Here is a 25,203-nt window from a genome sequence, read left to right as displayed (position 1 = left end):
TGTGTGTGTGGGGGGGGGGGGGGGGGGGGGTGTTTGCATCTATTTGACGAAGGCCTTACTGGCCAAAAGCTTTATTTGTGACAGTCTTTTTGTTGTGCCTATCTGTGACTCAGCGTCTCCACTATATGGTGAGTAGCAACTTTAATTTTCATAATTCAGTAAAAATATTTGACACTCACAGTTAAAAGAAATTATTATGATTAAAAAAAAATTGTTATCTGAAGCATTTGATACTGATTTGCCAACTCACAATTATTTTTGTCTTTCAGCATAACCTAAACCTCGATCTACACTGTCACTGCAACATACATTCCAAAAAATAACAGCAACAAATGCAATATTGTCAGTGTTCTTTTATCTTCCTGTTTGCACATGTATGACATTACACACATTATTATATTACAGGATGATAATATACTTACATCTGCTGATGAGAATACTTCAGGAAGTAGAAAATTTAGCAAAGACCACAGCTCATGGAGATTATTTTGGAGAGGTGTTCCTGTCAACAGAAGCCTATTTGTCGTCTTGAATTCTCGTACAATTTCAGAAAGCTTTGACTTTTCATTTTTTATCCTATGAGCCTCATCTATAACCATGTAGCGCCAGTTAAACTTTTTGAAGACACCTTTTTCCTTAATAACCATCTCATATGATGTTACGCAGACATCCCACTCGCCTGGCATCAGCGTTTCACGTATAAAAGCATTCTGGAAGAACAATGGAAAGTTATGTTAATATACATATGATTTGAAGCTACTTTCTTTTCTTATATCCAAAAATAGCTTGAAAATAAGGTAAAAAATTTATTTAGAATGTTTCCATCTATGGTAAAAGTACTAGAATTTCTGCTGCGATAATTACCCTTGTTTCCTGATCACCAATTAAACATACTGCTCTAAGAGTAGGACACCATTTTTTAAATTCATTCATCCAGTTAGCTAAAGTTGATTTTGGAACTATTACAATATGAGGACCAGGAATACTCCGATAATGCTTCATGTACCTGAAACAAGATGAAAAGATATTTGAATTTTGAATTACTTACAGTAAAAGAGAGAAAGGACATCTAAGGCATGTGCAAGACACTGGTAGTAAGCCAAAAATACAACAGTTGGCTTAGGATAACATACACTTCAATTATTGTCAAACTTGCCTTGTACTCTTTATAAGATATTATTTGCACAGAGGAAGGAAGGAACATTAGGATTTAATGCCCTGTGTAGCTGAAGGATCTTACCGACAGACCCTCTTTGAATTTCTTCACACAGGGTTTGAAGTTCAGTGTCTGGACATCCATTTCTTTAAGCAGGGGGAGAAACACACACACACACACACGCGCACACACACACACACACACACACACACACACACACACACACACACACAGAGAGAGAGAGAGAGAGAGAGAGAGAGAGAGAGAGAGAGAGAGAGAGAGAGAGAGAGGTGTGTGTTCTTCAGATTGCAAGCATTAGTATCCTCAAATTCTGAATTGCTGCATCTTAAAAATGCATTCACATAAAACTGCAGATTGCATTAATATAGATTTCTTCTCCATTGCAACTACGAGCTGGAGGCTGAAAGCTTTGATAAATTTTTGACTTTCTGCTACATAGTAGAAAGCATTTCTTCTGGACACAATTACATCACACCTTCTGTTACAATTTGTATATATAAGGCAAGACTTCACATACGATTAGTTGGGTTGTTTGGTTTAAAGGGGAGGTGGGGGGTGGGAGACCAAACTGCTAGGCCATCAGTCCCTCATTCCGATTAAAATAATTCCACAAGAGAGAGAGTAAAATAATCAAGGCATACAAAACACAGCTGGAAGAAAGGACAAAACCACAAGAATGACAGAAGGGCAACGAACACTAAAATGGACAAGAAAACCAGAGACACGCACGAAACATGTAAAAGAGATCAAAACATGAGAGCAGATTACCACAGCAACTCTGCAACACATTAAAACCTCCACCCTAAAAGCATTAGGGTGGAGGACACAGAGGGACAAAGGACATGTGCAAAAACGTAGATCAAATGATAAAACCCAGCCTCACGAATGGAATGTAAAACTAAAGCTGCTATTGAGGCATTGTTGCCCAACAGCGAAGGTAGTGTGCTGGGAAAGTTAAAAGTTCACCGCAGAGCAGCTAAAAGTGAGCAGTCCAGCAAGAGGTGGACAACCGTCATTTACGAGCCACAGCAACACCGACGTGTGTCATCCTACTGCAGGAAGTAACCATGCGTTAGCCAAGTATGGCCAATACGAAGCCGGCAGAGGACAACTGATTCCATGTGAGAGGACTGCATGGAAGACTTCCACACATTCATAGTCTCCTTAATGACACACAGTTTGTTGTGTGCACTGTTATGCCATTCCGTCTCCCAAAGCTGAAAAACCCTGTGACATAAGACAGAACGCAGGTCAGTTTCAAAGATGCCCATCTCCAGCAGCATTTTCTGCATAGTTTGTTTGGCCAGCCTGTTGGCAAGTTCATTGCCTGGGATACTTGACGTGTCCTGGGGTCCACACAAACACCACTGAACAATGGGACCGTTTCAGGGCATAGATGTACTCCTGAATGGATGCTACCTAAGGATGGTGAGAGTAGCACAGGTAGATAGCTTGTAGGCTGCTCAAGGAGTCAGCACACAGGAGAAATGACTTGCCAGGGCATGAGCAGATGTGCTCAAGAGCACGAGATATGGCCACCAGCTCTGGAGTGAGAACACTGTGGCCATATGGCAAGCAATGCTGTTCAATATGTCCTCCATGAACACACGCAAAGCTATCAAGCTGCCAGTGTAAACCATTTCATGGCGCCGGTACATTTTGAGAATCGTGAGGAAGTGATAGCAGCAAGCCGCAGGGTTAATGGAGTCCTTAGGGCCATGCAAAATGCCCAAAGAATCTGCAGCCTAGGTGTACACCATGGAGGTGTATGCGAATGAAGGAAGGACTCCAGTTCAGACAGAGGGAACTGGACATGATCCGCAATCGTAAGCCCTAACCTGGGCTGCCGATGCGCAAGATGAACCGCCATGATTGGGAAAATGAGACAGTAATTCAGATACGCAGGAGACTACAAATGCGTGCGAGGTAACTGGCGAGCAGTTGTGCACGCCTAACCTTCAATGGATGGACACTGGTCTCCAGACTCATTCTAAAACTTCCTCTCGCTAGGCGAACGCCACAGAGGTGCACTGGGTCAAGTAAACGCAATGCTGAGAGCACTGCCGAACCGTAAACAGACTCCAATAGTCAAGGCAGGATTGAACAAAGACTTTGTAGAGCTGCAGCAGAGTAGAGCGATCTGCAGCCCAGTTGGTGTTGCTCAGGCAGTGGAGAGCATTGAGGTGCTGTCAGCGCTTCTGCTTAAGCTGACAAAAATGAGGTAGCCAAGTCAACTGGGCTTCGACAACCAGTCCTAAGAATTGATATGTCTCCACTACAATGAGTGGATCATAATTAAGTTAAAGTTCTGGTTCTGGATGAACTGTGTGATGCCGAAAGAAATGCATGACACACGACTTTGCAGCTGAAAACTGGAAGTTATGGGCTAGAGCTCATTACTGCGCTTTGTGGATGGCTCCCTGTAGGCACTGCTCAGCAACACCAGTACAGGAGGAGCAGTATGAAATATATAAGTCATCTGCATACAGAGAAGGTGAGACCGACTACCTTACAGTTGCTGCTAGACTGTTAATAGCCACTAAAAAGAGAGATACACTCAATATGGAGCCCTGCAGAATGCTGTTCTCCTGAATACAGGGGTAACTATGGGAGGCACCATCTTGCGGACACTGAAAGTACGGAGCGACAGGAAGTTTTTGATAAAAATCGGGAGTGGGCATCGAGTCCCCACTCATACAATGTGGCAAGGCTATGATGTCACCAGGTCGTGTTATATGCTTTACATAAGTAGAAAAAAGACAGCAACCAGATGTTGGTGTTTGGAAAATGCTGTTTGGATGGCGAACTCGAGGGACACAAGATTATCAGTGGTAGAGCGACCATGGTGGAAGCCGCCCTGACATGGAACCAGTAGGCCAAGTGGCTCTGGGACAAACCCAACTGCTGACACACCAGACGTTGCAGCAGCTTGCAAAGAAAGTTGGTGAGGCTGATGGGCCGGTAGATATCCACATCAAGTGGGTTTTGACCAGGTTTGAGCACTGGAATGATGGTGCTATCCCGCCACAGAGATGGAAATACACCATTGCACCCGATCCGGTTGAAGATGCCAAGGAGATGTCACTTGTAGTCAGATGAGAGAAGTTTAGTCATCTGACTGTGGATCCGATCCGGCACAGGAGCTGTGGCAGGGCAATGTGCAAGAGCGCCGAGGAGCTCCCACTCTGTAAATGTGGTGTTATAGGGTTCACTGTGGCATGTAGTGAATGAGAGGACTTTCCTTTTCATCCGCAGTGTGAGGGTGTGAAAGGCTGGGGGTAGTTCTCCTATGCAGAGGCTCAAGCGTAGTGCTCAGCAAAGTGCTCGGCAATCGCTTTTGCGACAGTAGATAACACGCCATTGATGTTAATGCCAGGGGCACCTGTTGGGGTCTGGTACCTAAAGAGATGTCTGATCTTCATCCAGACTTGAGAAGGTAACATATGGCATGCAATGGTAGACACATACGTCTCCCCACACTCCTGTTTCCATTGTTTTATAAGCTGGCGAATGCAGGCATGGAGAAGCTTAAAGGCTATTAGGTGCTGTACGGAAGGGTGCTGCATATGTCACTGCAGAGCTCGCCAATGCTCTTTAATTGCATCAGTGACTTACGACAACTACCAAGGGACTGTCTTTCATCGGGGGCATCCAATAAAAGAACAAGGCATCGCGTTTTCTGAAGGTCTCCCAGTTTGCCTTGTTTAAAGCCCATCTGGGTAGGTGTCTGTGGCCACTACCACACAGGTTGTCATGTGCTCTCCAGTGGATAGATGAGAGAAGGCCAGGGCTGCAAACTGAGAGAATATGTGCCATGTGCCACACTGAAATGTGTACGAGCACCTGTATTTAAGAAGCAGAGGTTGAGTTGTGACACTAAATTTTCGATCTCCCAACCTCGGTCAGTAAGCTTGGCGCCAACCCACAAGGGATTATGCATGTTAAAATACTCCAAAAGTGGGGAAAGTTTAGGGAGTTGATCAATCAGTGCAGCCAATACGTTCAGGGGTACTGCTCCATCTGGAGGAAGATACACATTTGCAGACAGTTATTTCCTGCATCGTCCATATCCTGACAGCAACAGCTTCAAGAGGGGTTTGAAGGGGCACAGGTTCACTACATACTGAGTTCAGGACACAGTCGCAAACTCCACCTTGACACTCTATTATAGTCGCTACGGTTCCTGTAATAATCATTACAGCCGTGGAAGGCAGGGATCCGCATTGCCGGGAACCAGGTTTCCTGGAGGGCAAGGCAGAAAGTAGGTGGAAAAAACCACTGCAATTCCACTGGAAGATTACGTGATCATGAGACTGAGAAGGCACGAAGTGAGGCAGTCTACGACACAGGGTCACCTGCTGCCACCAGATGAGAACCTGTGCGATCGACATCCATTGTGTCTGAGGGCCCAGCGAGATATAGATCCTCAGCCGACGCCAGAATCCCCACCTCATCCACAGCAATTTCTTTTTAGGTTTCCCTTAGATTTGTCCAACTGGGAGGGCTTCACTGACTCAGTCTCAGGGACTGAGGAGGACTATGAAGCCCTACAACCAGGTACCTGTGGTTGCTTCAGCCACTATAGGTGTCAGCTCTTTGCCACTGGTAGGAACCTGGCAAGGGAGTGACCCAAGGGATCCCTTTCTGGTGAGAGGAGCCGAAGAAGACATACACTTCTCCGGCTGAGAAATGGGGACTGACGTCCCTAATGATTGTTGTGTTGCTCCTGAAGTAAGCTGTGCATGAGCAACAATGAGGGAAACGTCACCCACCATCAATGAGGCAGGTGGAGTCTGACAGCTCTGAGAGCTAACTGTACGCAGCAAAACGGAAGATGGTAGAACCAATGTCATAGCGGCAGTGTAGGTTGACGTCATATGCACAGGATGTAACCTCTCATATTTTCTCTCAGCCTCAGTGTAGGTCAGTCGGTCCAGAGTCTTGTACTCCATTATTTTTCATTTTTTCTGGAGAATCCTGCAATCTGACGAGCAAGGCGAATGGGGCTCTCCGCAGTTGACACAGGTGGGAGGAGGGGCACAGGGTGTATTGGAATGTGAAGGATGTCCACAATCCCGATAGGTGATGCTGGAAGTACAGCGGGAAGATCTATGGCCAAACTTCCAGCATTTAAAGCACCACATCGGGGGAGGGATATATGGGTTTACATCACAGTGGTAGACCATCACCTTGATCTTCACAGTCAATGTGTCACCCTCTAAGGCCAAGATGAAGGCACTGGTGGGAAACCAATTATCCCTCGGATCCTGGTGGACACGCCGGATGAAATGGACACCTCGCTGCTCTAAACTGGCGCGCAGCTCATCATCAAACTGCAAAAGAAGGTCAATGTGAAATATGATACCCTGGACCATATTTAAGTTCTTATGGGGCGTGGCGCAAACAGAAACATCCCCCAGCTTGTCATCAGAGGTGAGTAGTGACTGTGACTTGGCTGAGGATGCTGTTTTGACCAAGACCGACCCTGACTGCATTTTGGACAAGCCCTCCATCTCCCCAAACTTGTCCTCTAAATGCTCCACAAAAAAATGAGGTTTCATTGACAAGAAAGATTCCCCATCAACTTCTGTTTTACATAATATGTACTGGGGTGTATAAGCTTCACTGCCAGTCTTAGCTTGGCGTTCCTCCCATGGTGTGGCCGGGGGAGGGGAGGGAGGGGAATGATTTGGGGTTGCATCTGTTGGCAGTGAAGTTAGACCTTGATCACTTAGAGACTGCTGGTGTTTGACCATCAGCAAGAGATGATGTACTACGCTTCATGGCGTGTCAGCAATGTGACAGTAAAAAATTGTTACAATCAGTCTTGTAACACACAACCAACTCTGCACAGATGGTCCTTTGTTGCTCGTTATGGTCTTCTTCTAGGTGACGAGGAACCCAGTGAGCCCACATCTTTGAGTACCCCCACTGATGGATGAGTGTGTCAGCACTACCAACAGAGACATCTAGTTAAGCAGTGATCTGTTTGTTCCAATATTGCAGGATTCACAGCTATGAGTGTGTGGCTGACAGGCGGGAGAATGGACAAGTTTGCGTGACTTTGTTGCGATGAAGACAGATAGCTTGCCCTATGACTCACTTCATGAAACTATAAGAGCTGGAGGAGGATGTGCTATAATGTCTCACAACAATTTCCCTATTTACTCATCTGAAACTGGCCAAGGGGGGAAAAATTCTTGCATTACTTATTGAACATCCCTTGTATATTTAGTATACTCTGACTACAATATATGATACATAACATGTTACAATAGATGTTGAGAGAAACCCGTCACAGTTTGAGGAATATTACATGCATTATGTTCCAGACAACAGTACCAAAAACTGAACAGGCAATCAAAGTTCACCTCACTGACTAACTGTTATGATAGCTGAATGATTACAGATAAATAAATATAATCCCTAATACTGCTTTACCTAATGTTATGCTGTGTTGACACAAAACTGCAACATCCTTGGTGTTGTTGATCAAAAGCAATATATTCTCAACATAACTGCACTGCTAGGCAGGTAACAGATACTTAGTCATACTGTACTGCCATTCATCGTGCCGCCCCTTCCCCGCATGGTTCTCAGTTTACAGAGTGATCATACAAACAGAGTGTGTGTCCCACATGTGGCCAGTGTCAAATGAAATGCACTGTGGGGTGGGGGGGTGGGGCGAAATTACCAACAAAGAGTTGTCTGTATTGTTGATGTGAATTCCAGATTAAATGCATGGTATAAAACACAAGGGTAATCTATTTTTTTTATAAGTACAGGACTCTGTTTGTGTGGCAGTTGGTCACACTGTTAGGAAGAGTGCTTCACGCGCTGTGTGTAAACATGCGCACGCTGTGCTGAGGCGTTCAGTCTTGGCTTGGCAGCTGTTGAGAATGGAGGTCCCATTGGATGTTACTGCCAAGCTCGAATTGCATGCAGTTATTCAGTTTTTGAACGCAAAGTGCACTGCGCCAATTCAAATTCATTGCCAATTGACAGAAGTGTATGGTGAGTCATGCACGAATGTCAAAAATGTTCGTAAGTGGTGTAGAGAGTTTGCAGCTAGTCGGACCGAAATTCATGATCAATGAAGGAGCGGGAGAGCATCAATTTCTGAGGAGACAGTGTTGAAGCTTGAGCAAAGCATGCGTGAAGGGGAATGCTGAGCAAGGGCGTACACATTCTCCATCACAACACTCGCCCACACACCATTCGGCAAACCGTTGCTCTTCAGCAACAGTTTCAGTGGAACATAATTACCCACCAACCCTAAAGTCCTGACTTGGCACCCAGTGACTATCACCTGTTCCCTAAGTTAAAAGAACATTTGACCGGAAAGCCATTCAGCTCTGATGACGAGGTGAAAGAAGAGGTTCATAACTTTATGAACAGCATGGCGGCGAGCTGGTATGACATGGGCATACAAAAACTGCCAGAGTGTCTACAAAAATGCCTCGAGAGAAAAGGTGATTACGTCGAAAAATAGCTAAATGTTCAAGCTGTACACTGATGTAAACCATTGTAGAAATAAACAGGTCTATGTACTTATAAAAAATAGGAGATCTTACTTTTGGGATTAACCTCGTAGTATGCCCATAGCCTTACAGTGTTGATTAGTCAAGAAACTCACAAAGTTTACATTCTAGGTGATGTGTGCCTGACAACAAATCAGCACCTCTACTATACACCTTTACTCTTAAATTATTTTCATTCTATGAGGACTTTCCATTACTAACATAAAGTTCAAATATTTTGGAAAATGTAAAAGTGTAATGGGCTTGGAAAAAGGAATCCTAAGAACCAAACCCACTGTGTTGGGTCACTATACCCAGACAAAACTGTCAAACGAATATGCCAAGGATCTCTCCAGATTTCTTATTTGTGAGGTACCAATCTCTTGTTCAATGGTGTGCGGCTGTGGAACTAAGTTAGCAACAAATAAGTTGGACCTAGTTTGTACAATGCAGAACAAATGCACAATTGCTGGAACTGAAACAAATAGTAATATATATTGCAAATTTTTAAAAACTTCTTTCCATTCTTGATAAAACTGATCTTCAAGTATTCTGTAATGTAAAGGTATTACCGAATGAGAGCATCAACCTCTGTCTAGCTTAGGGATAGTCAAGAACTCTGCACGCATGCAGATCTCTCACACCGGATTGCACACTCCCCCCACCACTACACCACCTTGTCCAAGAGAGAAGATGAGAAACTGTGAATGTGCCACATTAGACAGTGAAACAGTCATAAAGGGAGAATGAACAACATACACAGCCTGGTTACATATTTTTCAACAACATGGAACCCAAACAAAACAAATTTTCAAAATAATGTCAATGAACAGATAAAAAAATCTACTCACCAAGCGATGGCAGGGAAAAACACACACACACACACACACACACACACACACACACACACACACACACAAAATGATTTAGCTTTTACAGGCTTTCGGACCCAGTGGCTCCTCCTCCTAGCAGAAGAGTTGAAGGGAAAGGAAGAGGGGTGAGGGGTGTAGGAAAAGGGCTGGAGAGGCTTAGCGAAAGGGGGCACACTTTAGAAAAGTCACCCAGAAACTCGGGTCAGGGGAGACTTACCAGACGGGATGAGAAGGAAAGACTGATTGTTAGGGATTGCACTGGACGAGATTTGAAAACGTGAGAGCTCAAAGGTGGAAATCAATAAAAGCAAGTCTTAAATCGAAAAATCACTCCAAGCAAGGCCCCTTTTCTTAACCCAAATATTTCAATGTAATATACAGTGTCTTTATACTCTTAATTCAATTACAAAAAAACTGTTGCAACTGACAGTGTAATAATGCGTTCAACTTCAAAAATTTACTGCCATATCACCAGTTTCATCAAATGCTCCATGCCTACAAATTTAGCACAAAGTGCTTCTATACGTACAATTCCCATACAAACTGACTGTTTGCTGTAATTTTTTGTTGACTCACCATTCATTAAATCTCGTAAATTCTTTGTGCCTGATGTTGTGATGCCGTTCCCTAGCAAATTTGCAGCACCTGTCGATTATGTGAAAGCATAATATATACTGAGAATTTTCATCTTCCTCTTCTGTGATTCCCACAAATTTTTAGAGGCTTGTGACAACAGATTGCTAGATTGCCTCTTTTGTGCAAACAGCCACTGGACCTCTGAACTTACTTCATACCACTAACAAGTAATGAAGAATAAAAAGTGCTGACCCCACAATTCTGTCGAACTGAAGGAAGTTGCGCTGACCGAAAAAATGCTGCACCCAATGCCTAAAGAAACAGTATAGCATTGCACTACTAAATGGGATGTTGTGCTGTACTAAGTAGTTCCGAGAAGGACTGAGCAAAGGCCAACACGTATCGAGTAGGGTCAAGATAGATCGAACCTTGGAACGCACACATGCTGCACATTTTGCACACAGAATTTTTAAATATTGTGGCTGACTCTGGTCTACATGATGGCTTTGAGAGCAATTAAAAATGTTTCAGCCTTTCACTCAGCTCTGACTGCCAGAGATCATGATGAGCAGGCGTCTGATGGCATCTGATGTGAAACGATTGATTGAATTTGGAACATACCCAATATCTTTCAAAACTGTCATAGTATTCAAACACAAGCTGATTAATGTAGAGTCATTCCCATTCTGCCAAGAACCCATCTACAGTGCCTCCTCCTGGTTGTTGTTCTATCTGGGTGGGGCCCCCACTTGTTGTATCAGTCCTAAGAAGATCTCCAAGTACATGTTGGATGGAACCTTACAGTCATTGAGCCGTATTTCATTAACATGTTGTTTTTGTATATTACTTCAGGTATTTTACTGACAGTATTTAATTCACATGATTGAGTTTGAAATTATAAAATTTCATCTTTAGGCTTGCTTGCAACAGTCCAACTCAACCACAAAAATTGAAGTACATAATAAATTGATCCAAAATTTGCAGGAAAGTTTTGGTAGAATGTAAATATTTTTGGATTAATGGAGACCACTCACCAAAAATCAGAAGTGCTGATTCATCAACATGCACACACAAAAAGAAAGAAAAGTTGCTAGCTTTCATCAGAGTAATCCTTTTTCAAGCTAAAGTGGTTATTAAATGACAACCTGCTGTGAATGGTACTAGTCTAGCGCACCAGCCATCCAGCGGTATAACGAGTGAAACTATGAAAATTAGCAGACACATTATCCACGCACCAGAATAGAGAGCAGTTCTAGATTGCCATCAATCCGCACATGCGTAATAGGCAGGGATAACTCATGCATGTGCAGAAAGCAGTGCCACAGTGCATCCTGCTTGTTATTTGCTTATTGCTAGGTGGCTAGTAGCTAATTTCAGATTTTCTGTTTGGGATTTTCCGAATTCTGTTTCAGTAAGTAGGTTTCACAAATGAGGCAAAAATATTCCCCCCCCCCTGCCAGTTGACTCTCTTTTATACGAGCTGTTTGTGAAAGCATACAGCAAGGAAAAGGGAATGTATGACCTGCTGTATCATAATAAGGTACATCAGCAACCTCTTCTTTCTGAGTAATAAGCGAATATCTCGTTATATGGTGATTTTTGGTTTGTATCATAAAGTATTAGTTTGCAAAAGTTTATGTTTGATTTGACTGCATCTCTTGCTTTATTTCAGCATGCCAGAAAAGGGAAACTGGCAGTTATAAGGGAGAAAGTCTGTGCAGTTCGGCACAGTGGGACAGACAAGGACTGCAAAACTCTCAGTAGCACATATGTGCAGAACAGTAGTAACCTACATAAGAGAATAACAATAATAAATAATGATAAAAACAATTTCTTATTAAATAGGAGCCTTGAGCACACATAAACAATTTGAACAAATGATGTCCCAATATATCACACGGTCCCCCTTGTGTTTCACGTGGTAAAACAAATGATTTTACAAGAGATCAGACAATTCCATTTGCGTTTCACACGTTATCACCATCTACTGTGCATGCACCCCAGATATATGCCGGATGGATGGTGTAATAGGTCTATGTGGACCAGCCTGTAGTTACAGATATGCACGCTTGGGGCACTGGTGCATAGGTGTACGATTTACGCGCATCGAGTAACACACACACACACACACACACACACACACACACACACACACACACACACACACACACACACGCACGCGCGCGCGTCCCTACTTGGTGCGGGCTGGAAGATAACTGTGCAGTGTTTGCAGCAGAGTTGGTATATGGCATGGCTGCTTTCTCAGCTGGCCTGGCTTCCCATGCAGCAGGATAAATGTGTGACAGATCTGGAATAGGAGGTGCAGGGTGGGTGGATCGGGCAGCTCTTGCGGCATGGTCTATCAAGGACATAGGATCCTCACAAGAAGGGGCTGTGAATTGGGGTGGCACAGGGGGGACTAAGATGCTGTGGAGGACAGGTGGGCGATGGAACACCACTTTAGGAGGGGTTGGAAGTGTCTTTGGAAGGACATCCCTCATTTCAGATCATGATGAGAGATCCTGACGAGACACGGTTCAGTTGTTACAGTCCGAGTAATATTAGGTGACGAGGGAGGTGCTCCTTCATAGCAGATTCTTGGGTTTGGTTGGAGGACTGGTGGTGTGTGAGTATATGACATGGGAAATCTGTTCGTGGGTTTGGAAGGTAGTGTCTGTCCATGAAGGCCTCTGTCATACCTTTAGCATATTGGGCAAAGGAGTTCTCATCACTGAAGATGTATCACCCATGGTTTATCGGGCTGCATGGGAGGAATTTGTTTTGATGTGGAAGGGATTGCAGCTATTGAAATGCAAGTACTGGTGGCGGTTAGTGGGTTTAATGTGGACAGAGTTGTGGATGTAACCATCAGATAAGAGGAGCTCAACACCCAGGAAGGTGGCACACTGTGTTCTACCAGGTGAAATGGGTAAGAAAGAAAATGTTGAGGAGTTTAAGGAATGCGGATAGGGTGTCTTGGCCCTGAGTCCAGATCATAAAACTATCATCAATAAACCTGAACCACAGGAGGCATTGGGAATGTTGGAAGAATATGAATGTTTCCTCTAGATGGCCCATAAACAGAATGGCATAGTACAGTGCAACGTGGGTGCACACAGCTATGCCACTAATTTGTTTTTATACCTTCCCTTCAAAGAAAAAGTTGATGTGAGTCAAGATATATAAGGTATATAAGGAATGTGACGGTGGATTTGGAATCTGAAGGGCATTGGGAGAGGTAGTGTTCAATAGCAACAATGCCTTAGGCATGAGAGAGAGTGGTGTTTAGGGAGGTGGCATCAACAGTGATGAGTAGAGATCCAGGAGGGATGATGAGGAGTTGGCGAAGGAAGTTGTTGGCAGGTTTGATATGGGAAGCTAGGTTTCGGAGAATTAATTAGAGGTGTTGGTCAAAATCAATAGAAATTCTTTATGAGGGAGAAAGTGTGTGAATTTGTTTTCTGTAGGTATTTTACTCTAGCTAAAAAAAGGATGATTCCCAAAGCTAGAAAGTTTTCTTTTTTATGTGTGACTATTGATAACATAACACTTCTGCTTTTCAATACATGGTCTCCTTTAATACAAGGAGAAGAAGAAGGTTGCTAGAAACAGTCACGGATCAAACTCCAAACCTTTAGATTTGTAGAATGGCAGTTACCCACATGTACTAAATGTCAATTTTGAGTAAAAATTAGAAATGTTAGAGAATTCACAAATTCAAATTAATAGGTGTTCTCATACTACTGGGAACATACAGTACAGTTGTGTCACTCTTTTATGTAATAATGTGACAGATGTAATAGGAGGGAAGGGTTACTAAATACACAATGATACCTTAATTCCTGTATGTTTTTCTAATGTGGCCTTTGTTACTTTTCCTTATCAAGCATGATACAGTCTGAAAGACCAATGTCACATCTTGTCACACAGGTAATCAGAGTATGTGTCTTTCTATATTAATGAGGTGGGAAATTTTAATGTTTTGTTGCAACTCCTCTTCATGGAAAACAGAAGGAAGATTAGAGATAGAAGACTTATTGATAACAAGATCATCCACGACAGACCACGGGCTCTTGTTGGACAAGAATGGCATTTGCCTTCATTTAGGGAAACCACAAAAACTTACAATCTTGCCACACTGAAACCTAAGCCATATTCTGCCTGAATGTTAGTTCATTGCATCAAATACACTGTCATTTCACTTGGTGCGCCCCACCAGCTGTGTTGCAGAAGACTTGCACTAAAAGTGACAAAAATGGCTGTAGCTACTGAACATTACAGGTGTTTTTTTTTTTTTTTTTTTTTTTTAAGATAATTCCATGCTCACTAAGTTTCATATCAACGCTTTCCTTAGGAATCACAAGAAACATAACAAAAATATTTTCTTCCATCAACCCGAGTGTCTTAATTGTAACATCCAAATGCCCAAGGTTTAATAACCCTACTGAATGTTTCATGTAACTTAACACTTTAGAATGCCACTTCATTTGTGAAGTAAAACAATGGAAACTCCAAATAGGAATATCAACAATGTAGAAAAGATAAGACTGCTACTTATCGTAAAGAAGACACATTAAGTGTCACTTACATAATGATTTCGGCCACAGCCTTCATAAGCAAAAGAGAAACACACACCATTCACACACAAAAGCAAGCACACCTCACGCATACAACTCCAGCATCTTGGGCCACAACGCAGCTATCACGTGGGATACAAGCAGCAATCTGGAGGGGGGCAGAGAAGGGGAAGGGATAGTAGTGTAGGACATATGATCACCAGATGAGAGAAGTGAAAACAGTCTGGCAGAGTGTGAAGATCTAGAATGAGAAAAGATAGTGATGGAGGGGAGGATCCAGATGGCTCAGGTAGTGAAGCAGCCATTGAAATCAAGCATGCTGCATGTTGTACCTCAGGGTGGTCCACTTTGCTCTTGGCCACAGTTTGGCAGTGGCCGTACGTCCTGGTGGGCAGCTGGTTGGTAGTCACACCAATATAAAACAATGTGCAATTATTGCAGCAGAACTGGTGAATGACATGGCTGCTTTCACAGGTGGTCCATACCCTGATGGTGTATGACAAATTGCGCAGGCTACGCATCTGGGTCTTCCACTGGGATATGATCCTTGTTACAAGGGGGTTAGGATTGGGAGGGACACATGGATGGACCAGGTTGTTGTGGAGGTTGGTGACAGAATACCACTTTAGGAGGAGTGGGAGGGTCTCGGGTAGGATGTCCCTAATTTCAGGTCATGATGATAGATAATCAAAGCCCTGTTGAAGGGTATGATTCAGTTGTTCCAGTCCAGGGAGGTCCTGGGTGATGAAGGGGACACTTCTTTGTGGCTGGTTCTTGGGGGTGCTGTGAGGAGTGGGGGTTTGAGGGGAAATGGCACGGGGATCTATTTGTGAACTAGGTCTGGAGGACAGTGTCTGCCTGTGAAGGCCTTGGTCAGACCCTCAACATACTGAGCAAAAGAGTTCTTGTCACTGCAGGTACACTGTCCCCAGGTGACCAAGTTGTATGGAAGAGATTTTTTGGGCATACTGTAAGACCTTCGGTACACACAGCATCAGATTATTTGACTTGTCGCTCTAACGAAGTAGGCGAGTGTCAGCAATATGTCTCGTGGTCTTATCGTGGCGTGTTTATCTTCTGCCATTAGGTTAGATGATAGAAATGCCATATGCATGCTTAGATTAGTAGATTGACGGTGACCAACTTTAAACAGAACTTGATTAATTTTCACACACATTTATTAAAATAATAACAAGCATAAAAATAACTTAACTTGGTTCTGGATGCTATTTAAAATTGACATTCTGAAGTTCCTTTGGTCTTGGTACGTTAATCTTATTCTCACATATATCTCATACTTGACAAGTGTCTAAACATTTATCTTCATGGCTATGTACAGGAATATGGTAATCTTATTAGCTGCAGACTGAAACTAGACTATAGACTAATGCAGACTAACTAAACGGAGGTTTGTACACTCGTTATAATACCTCGCGCGTTCAGGTATCACAGTGCGAGTGTGATCCACAAGGAGAAAAGGTTCTACGTTAGCAGCAATTGGCTGCGTTACATATTAATACACGGATCGGCGGAAGCAGAATTTGGTCCGTCTCTAAGACAGCGCCATCTCGTAGTGCGGAGACGGACGAGCGCTGCGCTGTTGTATTTAGAGGGGTGCGCTCTATTGGGAAAGTTGTGTACGCGCTGACGACACGGAACTACGTACACAACACTGGCAATCAGTTTTTAAGTAGGGACGTGGTGTCAACAGTGACGAGTACAGTGGAGATGGTGAAAAGTTGGTGAAGGAAGTGGTTGGTGTCTTTGATGTGAGAGGCACACTTTCATATCTCATCATTTCTTTTCTCCTATGTTTCTGTATGCCTTTAATGTATTTGTGCGTATTTTTAAGTGCTTTTATGCATTTTTGCATATTTTTACATGTTTGTGCATATTTTTGTGTAGCTGTATGTGTGTGCATGTCTTTTGCCCCCCCCCCCCCCCATTCAGGTCCTCTCACAATCATCAACACCTATTTTGCCCATTCCCGGTTTATTTACACCATTCCAGCCCCTGTTCCATCTTTTTGAACCAATTCAGAAAAGTATTTCTTTCCCTGGCTAAAACCCAGTCCTGTATTCTATTTCTCAAATGCTGCCTAAACCATGGAATTTCCCCAAACAGCTTAACCATGAAGACTTCTTTCTCTTTCTCTGTATCCCACCCTTCCTTTCACATTGACCTACACCTTTTCAGATTCTGCCAATCCCTGGCCTTCACAAACCTGGTACTGCAAAAACACACCTCCGTGGCACATGCATTGTAGAACCACCTCTGCTTCCTCCACAAGATACTACTACTCTGCAATCCCTACTCCATACAGCACATCTCTGAAATTGAAGTGCTTGGTCTCCAGCACCTGGAGGAGCATTCCAGACATCACCCCCATAAGTTATCCAATGTGTTGATATCCTACTGCAACTTTGGGGCACCACTATCCAAACCCCTATCCTATCCACAGTGTTTTTCCTCGTCCACCTCTCACTTCACCTAAACCCTTCCAAGCTAACCTTTTCAACTTGCCACATCCCCCAAAACTCCCTACCAACTCTCCACCAAATCCAGGGCCCAAGCATTCCCTTAACTCTATTGTTAACCTTTCCATAAAAACTCTTAACTCCACAGAAGATTCACTCCCATCCAAAGGCTCCACCTTCAGGCCTACACCCAGATTTAACCATAATAGATCTACCCTCCTCCTCCTCCTGATCCCTGTAATGGAAGCACTCCAACCAAAACCATCTGAATTCCAACACTGAACCCTGACTCTACCAGTTCATACAACCATCCAACTGTGATCCTCTCAAATGAATACCACTCAGTGGTCACCTTCCAGGAATTTGTTACCTCCAGCTCAACATACCTCCCAAGGTACCTTCCTCACAAAACCAACCTTTCAGTACAAGAAAGAATAGTCATACACAACCCCAAAACAAATCCTGATTTAATCATCATGCCTGCGGACAAAGGTTCATAGGTTCCACTACTGTTGCTATGAATTGCAGTGGCTACCTGGCAGAAGACCTCCACCAATTACCTGACTCCTCCACCTATAAACTCTGATAGAGTGATACCATACTAGAAGTCCATCATAACCTCCAATCCCCGTTTAAAGCCTTATGCCCCTCTCAGAACCTCTCCCTTGAATACATTTCCCTCCTCACTCTAATGATACCCTGCACACCCCCAAAATCCACAAACCCAACAATCCTGGAGCCCCATTGCGGCTGGTTATTGTGCCCTCATTGACTACCACCTCCGACCAATTGCCTGTAAGCTAGCCTCCCACATCAGACACCAACCACTTCCATCACTGCATCTCCGCCACCCCCACTCCCTTACCTCATGTATCCCTACTCTCATTGTTGATGCCACTTGCCTGTACGTCTATATCCCTCACGCCCACGGTCTTACCGCTATTGAACACTATCTTTCCCAACATCTACTGCCTAATACCTCATACATCTTACTAACTTTTCCTAACCCACAATTACTTCTCAATTGAGGGGAAAGTATACAAACAGATCTGTGGCACAGCCATGTGCACCTGTATGGCACCCTCCTATGCCAACATGTTTATTGGCCACCTAAAGGCCTCCCAAAATGGCGAACTGCTAGCCTGGTTTAGGTTCACTGATTATATCCTCAAGATTTGGACTCGGGGCCAAGACACCCTATCTTAATTCCTTCACAACTTCAACACCTCCCATCAGCTTCATGTGGTCTTCCTCAACCCAGCAGGCTATCTTTCTAGATGTTGACCACCTCCTCTCTAATGGTTCCGTCCTCACCTCTGTTCACATTAAACACAACCACCAATAGTACCTGCATTTCGACAAGTGTTGTCCCTTTCACACCAAAAAATCTCTTCCATACAGCCTGGTCACCCAGGGACATTGTATCCGCAGTGACAAGAACTCCCTTGCACAGTATGCTGAGGGTCTGACCAAGGCATTCACAGACAGGCACTATCTCCTATATATAGTATGCAAACGGATCTCCCATGCCATTCTCTTATACCCTGGACTGGAACAAGTGAACCATACCCTTCGCCAGGACTTTGATTACCTATCAAGTCCTGAAATGAGGGACATCCTACCAGAGATACTTACCACCCCTCGTATAGGGGTGTTCCATCACCCACCCAACCAATACAACATCCTAGACCATCCCTATGCCACTCCCAATCTGATTCTGGAGATGGCAGTTGTGTGCACGAGGTGTGCTTTCTTGTGTATGGATGGTGTGTATTTCTCTTTTGCTTATGAAGGCTATGGCAGAAAGCGTTATGTAAGTGATTCTTAATTGTGACTGTCTGCAACTTTATGTGTCTTTTTCATGGCAAACAGCAAACTATCTTTTCCTACATTGTTCATTTGTGAAGTATATCACAGTTACTACCAAATCAGATAAAATGTTTTCAAAAATATAAGTAAAATCTCACACATAAATAAAGAATCACAGTTTTACTCACCCAAGCAACGATATTGTCTGTAAAGTTTTTCCTAAACCCATTTCATCGGCGAGAATCCCATTAATACCATTTTCATAAAGAGATATCATCCAATTTAGACCACGCACTTGGTAATCTCTCATCTCTCCATTCTTGATGTAATGTGGTGATTGGTCAAACGATATTATGGTCTTGCGATTTGAATTTGTCTCTGCAAGAAGCTCTTCATCTTCTTCCTGCTCAGTTTTCCGATGCCGATGACTGTCAGACACAAGAAACAACACTCATTACCTCACACTGTGTTTTGATGAATTTACATTCACTCAGTTGAGAAATTTGCTTACAATTAAATCAATACTGAGAAATAACTGAACCTCGGAACAATTTTTGAACAGCTCCTCAACCAGAGAAATAAATTAATTAATATAAATAATTTTTTCCTTCATATTTGTACAAGCCACATGAAGGGCAAGTGACAGCACTGTTTACCACAAACCCTCTAGTTTCTTATTTTGTTCAATGAAACTGGTTTATCTCCAACAGTCTCCAAACCGAAGAAAAGAACTGTATTTGGTTTTTCTCATACATACACACACTACTTCCTCTGCATGTTATTCTGTAAAACAGAGGAATCCTGAACTGAACCAAATAGAAGGTAACACATAACAGATATGTCAATAACGTTTGCTCTCTGTCAAGAGTATTGAAAATTGTATCAAAATTAGACCAACAAAGGTAAAAAGATCACAGTTTGATTTGAACCTCTTACTTCAGTGTCTCATTATGGTACTGGTACATTTATTAAACTTCTCTGTGATGTTGCTTGAAAGTAAATTTCTCTTTCCTTAAAGATTGCTGAAAGTTGAACATTTTTAACTTATATTACCAATGTTTACTCTTCAACTCAGTCGCAAACTCACATTCCTTTGGTGCTAACTACATTTAATGGTGCTTCATCTGGCTCTAGGGAGTACTGTAACTCGCAAACACATACAATTATATTTCTTCTTCATATTAAATGTTTGTCACTGTTGACCCAGTCATTTCTTATGTGAATGATCTTGTGGGAACAAGAGATCGACCAATGAAGTGCATTGTTTGTTCTTTGGATGAGTAGCTGATTTCTCTTGTTTGATGTTTATGCTTTGTTTTTCATTTTGTTGTTTAGAGTTTTACTTCTGATGTTAATCCAAATAACATAAATGTCCCATGCATATTTTGGTTTGGACACATTTGTTGTGAACAAGCCTTAATTTTTTGTGTTTGGTTGGTATGACATCTGTCAACGATATATAGTATACATCAAGTCATGGAACAAACAACATCATATGTTTTCATTTTGTTAACAATGTTGAATTTTGTACCAGAAAGTGATGATTTGCGGAAAGCATTATTTTTTTGTTTTCATTTGAAAAACAGTGCTGCAGAGTCGCATTGAATGCTTGCCAAGGCACATGGTGATCATGCTCTATCAGAAGCAACATGCAAAAGATGTTTTCAATGGTTCAGAAAGAATGATTTTGATGTAAGAAATGAAGAACATGGAAGACCACCAAAAAAGTTCGAAGACGCCGAATTGAAAGCAATATTGGCTGAAGATGATACTTTGAGTCAGAAGCAAATGGCAGCAATGCTAAATGTTGCACAACAAACAATTTCTGACTGTTTGAAAGCTATGGGAAAAATCCAAAAGTGTGGAAAATAGGTGCCACATGAATTGAATGAAAGACAGATGGAAAACTGAAAAACCATTTGTCAAATTTTGCTTCAAAGACATGAAAGAAAATCAATTTTGCATCAAATTGTTACTGGCAATGAAAAATTGATTTATTTTAAGAATCCTAAATGGGAAAAATCATGGGTTAATCTGGGACAACATCAACATCAATTGCAAAACCAGATCGATTCGGCAAGAAGACAATGCTCTGTGTTTGGTGGGATCAGAAAGCTGTGGTGTATCATGAGCTTCTAAAACTCGATGAAACTGTGAATACTAATCGATACAGACAACAAATGATCAATTTGAACTATGCATTGATTGAAAAAAAGACCAGAATAGGCCAGAACACATGGCAATGTAATTTTTTTAGACGACAATGCACCTGCACACAAAGCAAAACTGGTTCAGGATACAATCAAAGCACTTGGCTGGGAGCTACTACCCCACCTTCCATATTCACCAGACTTGGCGCCTTCCGACTACCATTTGTTTTCATCAATGGGACACGCATTGGCTGAGGAACACTTTGATTCCTACGAAGAAGTCGAAAATTGGGTATCTGATTGGTTTGCTTCAAAAGACAAACATTTCTATTGGCGTGGTGTCCACAAATTGCAAGAAAGATGGTCAAAATGTGTAGAAAGCAATGATCAGTACTTTGAATAAAATGTTTTTATTTTTCAATTCAAAATTAGTGTTTCATTTTCACACACACACACACACACACACACACACACACACACACAGCAAACGCTCATTTCATACTGGTACACCTGCTACATACTTGGTGACCCCGAAAACACGACTGGTTTAAGTTGCAACAACATTTCTTCGGATAACATAAGTTAAACAGGAAAGACGCAAGTAATTTTTTTAAAACCCTTGGTGACAAGATCCTGCAGCTGCAAAAAGAAATTGAAGTCTTAGAACAGTCGGTGCTGAGAGATGACAGCAAGACGGACATGATGAAATCACAAACTCCAGTGATAACTACAGCTCCGAGAGCGCACACACGGACTGAAAATTTTCCGCCTGCAGTTTCATTTGTGACAACTGCACAACCCCTACAATTGCGGGCATCTCCATTTATGCCCTCAAAACTGGACATATGGTTTGCAATTTTGGAAAGCATTTTCTTACAACAATAGACCACAGAGGACAGTGAGAAATTCACGCTGGCAATTAGGAATTTGGACCAGAGAGCACTGACAATAATTTCTGATGTGATTCTACACCCATCCCATCAACAAGCATACCTCACCCTGAAGACTTCGCTAATCACTCGCTGCACAGAGTTACACGAGCAGAGGCTTTCACAAGTGCTTTACCAGGAGAAACGTGTGGACAGAAACCCATCAGAATTTTGGAGACATTTGGGAGCATAGTGGACTGTAGCGTAATATCTAATGACTTGCTGCTACATATCTGGTGATAACAGCTTCCGACTCAAGTAAAGTTGACATTAATAGCGTATGAAGGACAACCATTGGATAAATTCCTGCAAGTAGCTGATAGAGCATATGCCACATTGGAATCAGCCACTGTGACATGCATAGCAGTGACAAATACGAGTGTCGCAACAGAAGGCGAGAAAACTTACATTGCAGTTTTTGGTAGAGTCGATGCTGAACTGTGCTGCCACATCTTGTCGATAATCACGGGTCATTGCTGGGGAACTTCGAGAGTTAAAGACTGTCATGCAGTTAAAGAACTTGGAGTTATGGATGGACGCTGATAAGAGAATGAGGTCACCTCGTTCATCCAATCTACAGCTATCAGACGCCACACAAGATCTGCCAGCAATATTTGCTGGTACCACATGCGGTTCAGCACCTGTGCGACAAAGTGCACAAAACCATGTAAAAACCCAAACGGCACGGGTAGTTCGAATTAGGCACCATGGGCTGCGACACTCACAAATGGTGCTGCCAATGTAAGAAGAGTCAAATTGCAGCAACACACAGATGGACACACGGCAAAAGTGAGGCCCATGATGGTATGCTTACTACTTTTTCGATGAGTCACGGGCACAGTTAAGACAATAATACAGGAGCTCTTACAGTTGTTAGCCGTGAACAACGCCAGCATCAAAATGTATGGGTGCAAAGATATGAAGATAGACCCATACAATTGGAGTTTCATGGTGGCAGACATTATGCAACCCATATTAGGTGCTGATTTTCTGTCGCAGTTTTCACTGGCTATACACTTGGCAAATGCCTGACTTATAAGTGGGACACAATGAGACAGGGTAAACGTAATTCAAAGAGGTTCTGTGGACAATATAATAGGAGTAATAAACAGTCAATCCGGCATACATCGATGCAGCCAAGCAGTGTTCGGCATAATACAGTGCGTTATATACGCCTGACTCCAGGTCCACTGGTTTCATAACGCATCCGTAGAACAGCTCCAGAATGGGTTGGATGAAACTAAAGCGATATTTGAGGATATGCTCCGTGCTGGTGTCATACAGAGGTTAGACAGCCCATGGGCATCACCTTTACACTTAGTGCACAAAAAGGATGGCACACGGTGCCCCTGTGGCGATTACCGTAGGCTGAATGCAAGAACAGTCCCAGTGTACCCAATACCTAATATCCAAGAATTTACCTATTTTCTGTTCGGTGCAAAAGTTTTCTCAGTGCTGGAGTGCCAGAAAGCTTACAATGAGATCCCAGTGGTGCATTCTGATGTTACGAAGACAGCAGTTATTACAACTTTCGGTCCGTTGGAGTTTTTGTTTATGCCATTTGGTCTTAAAAATGCAGCTCAACCCTGTTACAAGGCTTGCCATTCTGCTCTGCCTATTTAGATGGCATATTAATATATTCAGCTGATGCGCAATTTCAGAACAAGCATATATGTGAGGTACGACAGAGGGTGCGTAACTATGGAGTGGTGCTAAATGAAGACAAGTCCAACATGAACAAAAGCGAGGTAACTTTCCTAAGCCACGGAGCTTCGGCCAATGGGATCTGACCTTTGCCTGAAAAGATTGCCACATTGTGTAACGTACCAAAGCCAATGGACTATAGTCAACTTAGATGATTTTCAGGAATATTAAATTTTTACTGCCATCATTTGCCGGTAACAGCTGCCACCCAGGTACCACTAACGGCCACGCTTGCAGGTAAGAATGCCAAGGGCGAAAGACTATTACAATGGACACCAGAAATGACTAACACTTTCAGCCACACAATGGGCACCAGAAATGAGCAATGCTTTCAGCCCATTACAAACCAGCCTTGAAGAGACAGTGTTGCTGGCCCACCCTGTCCCAAGCGCACCACTGAATGTTGTGGTCGACGTCAGCCAGGTCACAATTGAAGCAACACTACACCAAGAAGTGAATCGACATTGGCAGCCTTTGAGTTTTTTTCAAAGAAGCTACTGCACAGACAGGCAAAATGAAGTTCTTATGATAGGGAGTTACTGGTGATATATGAGAGTGTTAGACATTTTAGGCCTTACATTGAAGCCCGAACAGTGACTATCTTCATGGATCATAAACCTATCGTGTCAGCATTCGACAACATCAGCAACAAATGTTTGCCGCGCCAGTATCGACACATAGCGTTTGTCAGCCAATTCACTACGGACATACAGCATATTGGTGGCGCAGAAGACACAGTCGCTGATTATTTTTCTTGAGTATGCAGCTTAGTCAGCATCTTACATTACAACAACCTTACCACAGCACAAGAGAGAGATCAACAGTTGCAAGACTTACTAACAGATCGACACACAGGATTGCAGCTCGAACAAATAGAAGTGCCAGGAAGTGAGACCAAAATATGGTGTGATGTATCACAACAGAGACCACTGCCATACATTACACAGCGATTCCGCAAACTGGCTTTTGACAGTGTCTACAACTTAGCACACCCAGGTGTAAACACCACTATCAAGTTGTTAAGCAAGCAGTTTGCGTGGCAGTCAATTATAAAGGACGTCAGAATAGGAGTCGTTTGTGCCTACGATGCCCTTGTATAAAGTAGGGCAACATGTTTATGCAGCGGTCGGAAATTTTGCAGGTTTGCCAGCAAGGTTTGGTCACATTCACCTCAACATAGTGGACCCACTCCCACCCTCAGCAGGTTATGAATACTTGCTCACAGCAGTAGACAGATGCACAGGATAGTCAGCAGCTATACCAGTGACAGATGTGGCAGCCGAGACAATAGCAAAGGCATTTGTTGCACATTGGTTAGCACGTTCTGAATGCCCCCTACATATTACAACAGATCAGGGTCAATAATTCAAGCCTAATCGTTTCAATGAACTGGTTAGACAGTGTGGATTCCG

The 25,203-nt window shown here is 42.9% G+C and overlaps 1 protein-coding gene across 1 annotated transcript in view; it reads right to left on the bottom strand.

The window, feature by feature from the left end:
• Positions 1-25,203, bottom strand: part of LOC126354756 (chromatin-remodeling complex ATPase chain Iswi) — a 124,210-nt gene that overhangs the window by 71,748 nt on the left and 27,259 nt on the right. The window contains exons 4-6 of the mRNA XM_050004638.1: positions 19,197-19,436; positions 865-1,006; positions 423-710 (exon numbers count right to left, since the gene is read on the bottom strand). Of these exons, the coding sequence (XP_049860595.1) occupies positions 423-710; positions 865-1,006; positions 19,197-19,436 (670 nt within the window). The remainder of the gene's footprint in view (positions 1-422; positions 711-864; positions 1,007-19,196; positions 19,437-25,203) is intronic.

The sequence above is a fragment of the Schistocerca gregaria genome, chromosome 3 (assembly GCF_023897955.1).
Source record: "Schistocerca gregaria isolate iqSchGreg1 chromosome 3, iqSchGreg1.2, whole genome shotgun sequence".
NCBI classification, from domain to species: domain Eukaryota; kingdom Metazoa; phylum Arthropoda; class Insecta; order Orthoptera; family Acrididae; genus Schistocerca; species Schistocerca gregaria.
Note: the sequence above shows the minus strand (reverse complement) of the source record. Positions and strands in the feature narration are given on the sequence as shown.